Here is a 10,033-nt window from a genome sequence, read left to right on the forward strand (position 1 = left end):
TTTTTCCCAGTAGATGTCCAGCAGCTGGTGGTGATAAAAGAGGGGCGTCTCCCTGAGCAACAGGAAAGGATCTCCTGTCCGAGTCAAGAGGAGCCAGCAGAACCAGCACACATTAAAGAGGAACAGGAGGAACTGTGGATCAGTCAGGAGAGAGAACAACTTCAAAGGGAGGAGGAGGCTGATATCAAGGTGTTCACATTAAATTCTGTACCTGTGAAGAGAGAAGAAGTAGAACGAGGGAAACCTCAGACCTCACAGTTTGACGAAAACCAAAGAGAAGAGAACGGAGACAAAAAGCATTTGAAAACAGAAGCTGGTGGAGAGGACTGTGGAGGATCAGAAGCAGACAGAGACATTCATTTAGACAGCCTTTCACAACAAGTTACTCCTGACTGGCCCCCAGATCTTTCTGAATCAGAGACTGATGACAGTGCTGACTGGGAGGAGAGTGATGAAACTCAGGAAGGTGTAAAGCCTGTAAAAGCCGTAAGTGGTATGACTTGTAACACTGGAGACACACCAGTTAGCGCCTCTAAGTGTGCTACAAGCACTGGAAAAAAGAAACAATTGCGAAGAAAAAAAGGAACTCAAACAGGAGAGAAACAATTTTGTTGTGCAGTTTGTAAGAAAAGTTTTTGTTTAAGACAAAGGTTGGTGTCCCACATGAGGGTGCACACAGGACAGAAACAATTTAGCTGTTCGGTTTGCCAGAAAAGTTTTTCTCATAAAGTCAACCTAAAGCAACACTTGATTGTCCCCACAGGGGAGAAACCATTTGCCTGTTCAGTTTGTTATAAAAAGTTTTCTAGACAAGAACATCTGAGGCAGCACTCAGTTGTCCACACAGGGGAAAGACCATTTAGTTGTTCAGTTTGTAAAAAAGGTTTTCGATTAAGACAAACACTGGTGTCGCATGTGAGGGTTCACACAGGAGAGAAACCATTTAACTGTTCAGTTTGCTACAAAAACTTTTCACAACAAGGACATCTGAGGGTACACATGACTGTCCACACAGGAGCAAAACCATTTAGCTGTACGGTTTGTCAGAAAAGTTTTTCTCATAAAGTACACCTTAAGACACACTTGACTGTCCACACTGGGGAGAAACCATTTAACTGTTCGGTTTGCCATAAAAAGTTTTCCAGACAAGGAAGTCTGAAACAACACTCAGTTGTCAACACAGGGGAAAGACCATTTAGCTGTTCAGTTTGTGGGAAACGATTTTCTCACGAAGGACATGTGAAGCAACACTTGTCTGTCCACAAAGTAGACACACTGTCTACTTGTTCAGTTTGTGGTAAGAGTTTTAATGGAAGCGGTAGGCTAAAAAGACACTCAATTGTTCACACAAGAGAGAAAATTTTCAGGTGCTTGGTTTGTGCTAAAAGTTTCCAGAAGAAGACCACCATGGATCAACACATTCGGCTCCATTCAGTAGAAAAACCTTTAAGCTGCTCAGTTTGTCAGTAAAGTTTCACTAGGGGAGCACTGCTGATGAGACACCTGAGAATCCACACAGGAGAGAAAGTATTTAACTGCACAGTTTGTGGTCAAAGATTTTCAAAAAGTGTTGATGCAAGAACACACTCTTTCATCCACATAGAGCGAGAAGTTATTAAGTGGCAGTGTTTGTAGTGAAACATTCACACAGGAAGGGGATTTTAAAAATCACAATTATGTTAGCGAGAGTAGTTGAAATCCAAAATAAGCTGTGCTTCATTTCATCTCTCCAGGTAAGAGGAAGCAACTTGATGATTGGAAGGCTTTTTTTTTTAATTTTTGTATATTTCATTGTTTTGTCCATTTTGTTCCTTATTACTGTAACTGCTAAATGTTGCTAGTGCTGAGTTAACAGAGGATTAACATTAGATCTTTAGAAATACAGGAACAAAGACCAGATCTTAGACATGATCTCTCTGTTATGTGTCTTGAGCTTATATTTGTTATGAAACAGCTCTGTGCAAATATGTATTGATGGATGATTTTTTTTTTAAGAAATACAAACAGTGTCCCCACCAAAGCAACAACCAGAGTTGTTTACATTTTATATCAACAACATTATATCTGCTATCACACATTGTAACATCCACCTTTATACTGATGGCACAGCTTTGTATTGCTTCACTAACACCACACTTTCAGCCATTGATGTCCCCCAGCGAGACTTTGATCAACAGCAACATGCTCTGTTTAAATTGACACTGGTCTTTAACCCAAACAAATCCATATTAATGTTTTTCTCTAAGCCAGAGACCTTACTGACAACCTGCATAACGTTCATATCACCACTTTGACAGGACACACTATTGAAAGAGACTCTGAGCACAAATATCTTGGTGTCTGGCTTTACCAAAAACAACAAAATCCAATACCTTTACAGAAACAAATCTCACTTCCCAAAGCTCAGCCAAAATCGTATACTTAAATCTGTCTTTTTATACTTCCAAGACTATGGTGATGTTATTTACAGGAATGTCTCTGCTGCCACTCTGGCTCCCCTAAATTCTATTTATCACTCAGCCCTCAGATTTATTACTGGTGACAGTTCATCATTGCATTTTGCATGAAAAGGTGGGCTGGGCATCTTCAACCTTCAAGCCATGATAGACATTGGTTTTTATTTAACCATGCAGCCTTGATTGCCAAAATGCCATCATCTATCAATCAGTCTCACAATCAATACTCAACCCGACCAAGTGACTAGCTGATGATCCAAATTCCACGGACACACACTTCATTTGGAAAAACTGCTTATAGCTTTTCTGCTGCGTTCACATGGAACACTTCACAATGGAGACTCAAACTGCAAAAACTTCTTCACATGGGCCAGTTCAAAACCATGCTGTTTCTCAAAGCCAAGGAAGGATACTACATCATCCTCAAAATTTGTCTAAGGACTGAGTCCTTGAACAGAAACGACCCACAATCCAATCCAGTGAGCACTGTTTTTGTTCTCTTAAAAAAATGAAAAAGCACAATATCCTCGGGAGCTCAATACACTTTTAAATGTCCTGTTTCCACTGTAAATATACTGTCATCATTATTTTATTTCATCAAAGTAAAATTGGACGGTTAAAAGTAGCACCATACAATATAATATAATTATATTATATTATATAATTATATTATGATTATATTGAATGATTGATATGATAATATGATCATATTATTGTGTATATTATGATTAAATGATGATATAGCATGTTACACGGCGCTGCTCGACATTGGACGACAGTCGATGACGCAGTATCCTGCAGAATCAGCATACGTTTTATTCTGAAGGCCACACGATTGTACCGGAAGTGGCGTTTTTGTGTCCGGGCTCTTTCCTGCCGAGCACAGATAGCATGTCTGGATAATGAGCGGCCTGTAGGCGCAAAGTAATCCCAGAAAAGTGCCTAAAGTTGACTTTTCTCCTTCACCCGTGACTCTTGGACGTGTGTAAAATGTCTGGGCTTCAGGATCTTTCAGGTGTGTTTTCTTTTGTAATATTGGTCACTGGAAATGTTTCAGAAGGCTGGGCCTTTAGCTAACGTTCACATGCACAGTTGTAGACGCAGCTAGCTCCTGATAACAATAGAGCTTTCTTTTTTGGGCTCTAAAATTCTTTGCGGATAGACTGTTGTGCGAAGTTTAGATTCTCTTTTTCAAAAGTCATATAAGTGAAAACTCAGTAAAAATCGGGGCTTGACATGAACTTTTTTGCTCGCCGGCCACCATGCCTAGTGGTTTTCAAAGTTACTAGCCACTCGGTGTTTCTACTAGCCACAATTTTTCTGTTTGGAAACCATGCGCTTTGCATTGTGGCCACGCCATCCGTGCTTTCGACCTGTTGCGCGTGTAGACAATTTTTTACGGGACTATGAATGTGAGGCGTTCAAAGGCATCGTGCAAACCGGAATGTGAATTTGCTGTTATTTCCATGTAAATTCCCTGCATTTCTTTATTTAGATGGTTTAACAAGACCTTTTAAAAAATGTGAAACTCAGACTTAATTTGTCAATTGAAAAGTCCAAGAGGGCATTGTTAATAATGATAATAATAATAATAATAATATCTTGAATTTATATAGCGCCTTTCAAGAAACCCAAGGACACTTTACAGGAACACATAGACATGGACAAACTATGTAAGGGATAGGATGAGTGTAAGGGGTGGTTTAGTGAAGACTGTAGGCTGTGGTGAACAGGTGGTGCTTGAGACGTTTTTTGAATATGTCCAGAGATGGAGCACTACGGATGTCTGCAGGAAGAGTGTTCCAGAGGGTGGGGGCTGCAGCACTGAAGGCTCTGTCTCCATAGGTTCGGAGTTTGGTTTTGGGTATGGAAAGTACGCCGGTGTCTGAAGATCGAAGGTTGCGGGATGGTGTGTATGGATGGAGGAGATCAGAAAGGTACTGAGTAGTCAGCATGGAGAGATTTGTATGTGAGGAGGAGGACTTTGTAGTTGATGATCGTGAGTGATTGATGATAGCCGCACTAAAGTACATGCCAGGGTACCTGCATGTTCAGTTTCTGAGAAGTTAACATCAGTGTTGATTTTCAGACAATTTTACTGCAGCATTTTTGATATGTAGCACTCCAAGATCAGGCAGATGAGGCGCAATTGGTAAAATAGCAGATATTAAAATATTTATTTAAAAAATCAAATCCAATTTTGTTCTAAATGGTCCAACAGAATATTGTGAGGTGCATTCCCAGGTACCCTAATGCTGAATTTCAGATAATTTACTGTTGCATTCTGATTTGTAGCACTCCAAAATCAATCCACATTGAACACACATTTGAATATACTATATATATCTGTGTGTGTATGTGTATTATATATATATATATATATATATATATATATATATATATATATATATATATATATATATATATATATATATATATATATATATATAAAATATATTTATATATATATAAAATATATTTATTAATATAATACATGTTCCACATAAAAAGAAAGAGACAGTGGATTAAGGCAAACTTCAAAGTTTTTCTAATGGCTCCCCGTCTTGCAGATTTAAAAAATAATTGAATAAAAAATTAAATAGCACCACACATTGACAGCCACAGTCTTTGGCTGAAATAACTATTTTTTTAATGATAATATTCAAGCAGTAGGTCACATCGAGTAAAGGTACACATAAATGTTTACATGTACAACAAACAGCCTTGAAAAGGAAAAGAAACCACAAAAAGATGCAAATAACACAGGGCAGTGCAAGGAGAAGAATTACATGTTTTATTGATGAGCTATAGATTAAACCGAGTTATCAGGCGGCAATAGATAAGATTTAAGACTGAGGGACAGGGCATGTAACAGGGAACTATGATTTTTTTTTTTTTTTTTTTTTAAGTAAATGGCCTTGCCTTGTCTTCCTTGATGACGGAGGGCTGGATCAAAAAATGAAATCTAGAAAAAAAATTAAAATAATGAAAATGAGAATTAGGACAAGAAAGGGAACAGAGTACAATTTTAAGAGATAATAAAAGCTTTAGGAAGCCATAATTATCAAAATTTCAAGAAACAAAGGCTTGAAATACTTCACTTTATGTGTAATGAGTCTATATAATATATGGGTTTCACTTTCAGAAATGAGTGACAAAAATATTGAACTTTTTCATGATATTCTAATTTTTTGAGATGCACTAATAATACAAAAACATTCACATCAACCCTCTCTGCAGTTTGTTTCCACTTTCCCTTTTGACCCCACCATTCTATTATAAAGACAGACATCATATTAATAAGTTCACAATTTATTTATTGCATTCATAAGCATTCATTTATTTAATCTAAAGAGGAGAAGATGTCTTCAGATTATGTCCAGTGCGCTTTTTTAAGTTTTATGTACAAAAAATGTTTATTTTCTGATCTGTTTATGTGCTGCTTGATAATGTTATTACCATAGCTTGTCTTTTGCTCTGCTCTCTCAACAGGTGAGATTAATGTGTTGCTGTTGTACTTATTTCGTACTGTACTGTATTTCGAAACTTATCCTGATGTGAAGTTCACATGGCTTGATTCTTTAGGGAGAGAAGAGTCACTATAGGTTGTTGGATGTCTTTATTACCTCCACCAAGGAGGTTATGTGATTGGCTGGGTTTGTTAGTTTGTTTGTTTGCTAGTTTGTTAGCAACATAACTCAAAAAGTTATGGATGGAACTTGATGAAATTGAACTTTTTAAAAGGACTCTTTACTATTGGGAGATAGGGCTGAGCTGCCTTGGCAGAGGTCTGTGCTCTCCGAGTGCTTTTCTAGTTAGGTATACTATTTATTCAGAAGTGGTGTGTGCTACATAATTTTAGAGCAGCAGAGACACTTAGCACCACTTCCACATCCTGCCTCTTTGTGTCGAGTTTAAGATATGTTTTGTCCAAGTTATTTACGTGCACCAACCTGTGGGATCTTGGATCTTGGTCGGATGAGAACGTGTTGACTGACCAACTGACTGGAAGGTGCCAGCCCAACTTTCTACAAGTTAATTTACCCCACATGCCCTTTTTATATATATATATATATATATGTATATATATATATCATAAAATGCAAAGCTAAAACAATCTTACTATGAATGACTACAAAACAGCCACATATTTACAATATGTGCAAAACACCCCAGCCATGCAGAAGTAGAGCCATCAGTTATTGTATGCTTTTTTTTTTTCCCCAATAGATATCCAGCAGCTGGTGGTGATAAAAGAAGAGTATCTCGCTGAGCACCAGGAGAGGAGCTCCAGTCCAAACCAAGAGGAGCCACCAGAACCAGCACACATTAAAGAGGAACAGGAGGAACTGTGGATCAGTCAGGAGAGAGAGCAGCTTCAAGGAGCAGAGGAGGATGATATCAAGGTGTTCATATTCAATCCTGTCACGGTGAAGAGTGAAGAAGAGGATGAAGAGGAACATCAGACCTCACAGCTTGATGAAATCCAAAGTGAAGAGAACAGAGATAGGGAGCATTTGAAAACAGAAGCTGGCAGAGAGGACTGTGGAGAATCAGAGGCAGACAGAGACTTTCATACTACTGACAGTCCTTCAGACCTTTCTGGGTCTGATACTGATGACAGTGCTGATTGGGAGGAGAGTGATGAAGCTCATGAAGGCTTAAAGCCTTTGCAAAACAAAAACATAACTGTAAATGATGTGATTTGTAACACTGGATACCCATCATTTTGCTCATCTGAAATTGGAAAGAAGAAACAATTGCAGAGAAACGAAGAAGCCCAGACAGGAGAGAAAAAATTTTGTTGCTCAGTTTGTAAAAAACGTTTTAGATTTAGACAAAGGTTGGCGTCACACATGAGGGTCCACACAGGAGAGAAACCATATAGCTGTTCACTTTGTCCAAAAAGATTTGCTCATAAATCAAACTTGAAGCATCACTTGACTGTCCATACAGGGGAGAAACCATTTAGCTGTTCAGTTTGTCATAAAAAGTTTTCCAGACAAGGAGGTCTGAAGGCGCATTCAGTTGTCCACACAGGAGAGAAACCATTTTGCTGTTCAGTTTGCCAGAAAAGGTTTTCCAGACAAGGAAGTCTGAAGGAACATATGATTGACCACACAGGTGAAAAACCATTTAGCTGTTCAATTTGTCAGAAAACATTTTCTTATGAAGTACACCTTAAGACACACCTGGCTGTCCACACTGGGGAGAAACCATTTAACTGTTCTGTTTGTCATAAAAAGTTTTCCCAACAAGGAAGTCTGAAGAACCACTTGGTTGTTCACACAGGGGAGAAACCATTTAGCTGTTCAGTTTGTGGGAAACGGTTTTCTTACAAAGGACATGTGAAGCGACACTTGTCTGTCCACAATGCAGCGACACTGTTTACTTGCTCAGTTTGCGGTAAGAGTTTTAATGGAAGTGGTGGTCTAAAAAGACACTCAATTGTTCACACAAGAGAGAAACCTTTCAGGTGCTCAGATGAATGAAACCTTTATTAACCCCAAGGGACTTTGTCTTGTGCAAAGGTAATCAATTTTCAGAGCTTCTTTGGCAGCTGAATGCTCCTGGTACTGCATGAATTTTGACAGCTTTTTTAAATTTTAGTCTTAGTCTTTTGATTACATGTCTTTAAGTTTTAATCAAATTATATTTTGACCTACCCTTTATAGCTTTGGTTGACATAATCTCCAAAACATTTTAGTCTACTTTTAGTCCATACAAAGTTCTTATATTTTAGTCTTTACTGTATTTTGAAACTTACAAGCATGTGTTCTCTTGCCTAAATTTGGTACCAAGTCATGTTAGTGTGTTCTATGTACACTGCCAAACCTGGGGCCCCTGTTCTATACTGCTAAGAGGCAGAAGAGATGCAGATGCATTGTTTTTATTGACAGATTTACCCACAATGGAAAAACGTTAAGGATTTTTTAATGTTTGACAGAAACTAAATTTACTTTTTTGTCCATTTTAGTCATCATAGATCTATCGTTGGCTAGTCTTAGTCTAGGTTTTGTCATGGAAAAAAAGGCTGTCGACAATTTTTTTTAGTCATAGTTTGGGTTTACGAAATTAACACTACTGTGGTACAAATTATGTGATGCCTCTGTTTGTTTGTTTGTTTTTTGTTTTGTTTTGTTTTGTTTTTCTTGAGCATTCTGTATCTGTGTCATGAGGTTAGGAGTTCATGTTCAGACCAGAGGGGATGTTGTGTGTCTGCTATCATTTTGGTTTGTGTTAAAATATTCCAGAAGAAGATAACCATGTATTGTCACGTTCTACTCCATTCATCAGAAAAACCTTTTAGCGGCTCAGTTTGGGCTATAGGGTTGCGTTATTTTATCAGCATATTGCTATCAGCAGATATTAGCGTAAAAAGTTAAATACCGTATTGCAGAAATGAACATTTTGGCCGATATATCAGCCATACATATCAGCAGTACACATCATATATTGGTAAAGGTAATTGCTCACGAGAAATTCATGAGGCATTCATGAAGCCTTTCAGGTTTTATGTGAAGCCCCAAACAGTCTCAGTCTTCTTGGTCCTCATCCCGAGAGCCTGTTTCATCTTAGTGTTCCATGGTTTTTGCAACTGCATCGGAGGAAATGTCAAAGTTCTTGAAATTATCTGGATGGCTGACCTTCATGTCTTAAAGTAGTGATGGACTCTCCTTTCTCTTTACTTTTTTTAATTGGTTTCTGCCATAATATGGACCAGAACGGTGTTCAAATAGCACCATTTACTTTGTAGAATTTTGCACCAGCCCTATCTTTGCACACCAAAACTAATGGTCTCAAATACATGAAGAGGGCAAGAAAATCCCCAAATTAAATCTTGACAAGGAACACATGTTCATTGAAAATTATTCCAGGGGACTGCCATGGGAAGGTGATCAGGGGAATACCCAAAGAATGCAAGGGGACTTTGTTGAAGACTGTAAAAGAACACAACATGTTTTGGTTTGGTTAGTACACTATTGCTTCCTATGTATTTCCAAGGGAAATGAATTAAATGAGAAGGTGGGTCCAAACTTCTGACTGGTTCTGTATGGTTTAATAAATTTGTAAAAATGCAACAAGACTAGGAATTTGGCTGACTGAATCATGGATTGTGCTACAGTGGTGTAAATGCACTGCCAGTTATATCTGTGTGTGGTCTGTTGTGTTTTTCTGCAGACAATGCTTTCATTCCAGGATTGGAAATCGTCCACTGGACAAATACTGTACTAGTGTTTTTGGCTCATTGTTGAGTGTTTTTGCCTCCTTAAACTTTATTCAACTCTCTGCAGTGAGTCAAGTGGGGCCAAGCCTGACAGTACTGTCCCTCTCTTTAAATCAAAAGCTTTTCATTCAGCAGGAGTTTCCTCTTGTCTTATACACCTTGATTTTTAAACTTAGGGATTACATCCTGTTTATTCACTTATTAACTAACTCTGAGTGTGACCTGACCTTGTCTCTCTGTCAACTATCTTAATAAGATAAGAAAGGTGTCAGTGGAAGATGGAAAGGATAATTTTACAGAATTTATTTTAGAAGTTATATTCTGGATGTTTTAGGTTTGTTCGAGAGGG

General features: G+C 38.1%; 2 protein-coding genes and 1 gene segment (V, D, J or C); 2 read left to right on the forward strand and 1 right to left on the reverse strand.

Moving 5' to 3' along the window:
• LOC121523649 overlaps window positions 1-10,033 on the forward strand; it is an 820,099-nt gene that overhangs the window by 529,242 nt on the left and 280,824 nt on the right.
• LOC121523651 (immunoglobulin kappa light chain-like) overlaps window positions 1-10,033 on the reverse strand; it is an 813,481-nt gene that overhangs the window by 527,486 nt on the left and 275,962 nt on the right. The window lies entirely within an intron of this gene.
• LOC121523612 (gastrula zinc finger protein XlCGF52.1-like) lies at window positions 3,329-9,295 on the forward strand. Of its 2 annotated transcripts, none has more exons than XM_041808551.1 (2): window positions 3,329-3,471; window positions 6,687-9,295. In XM_041808551.1, the coding sequence occupies exons 1-2, from the start codon at window positions 3,447-3,449 to the stop codon at window positions 7,946-7,948; spliced, it is 1,287 nt and encodes a 428-aa protein (XP_041664485.1). In that variant the 5' UTR covers window positions 3,329-3,446; the 3' UTR covers window positions 7,949-9,295. The 2 variants fall into 2 exon arrangements, with proteins under 2 accessions (XP_041664485.1, XP_041664486.1); XM_041808552.1 differs by lacking the exon at window positions 3,329-3,471 and adding an exon at window positions 4,364-4,393.

This window comes from Cheilinus undulatus, linkage group 16 (assembly GCF_018320785.1).
Source record: "Cheilinus undulatus linkage group 16, ASM1832078v1, whole genome shotgun sequence".
In the NCBI taxonomy this organism is placed as follows: Eukaryota; Metazoa; Chordata; class Actinopteri; order Labriformes; family Labridae; genus Cheilinus; species Cheilinus undulatus.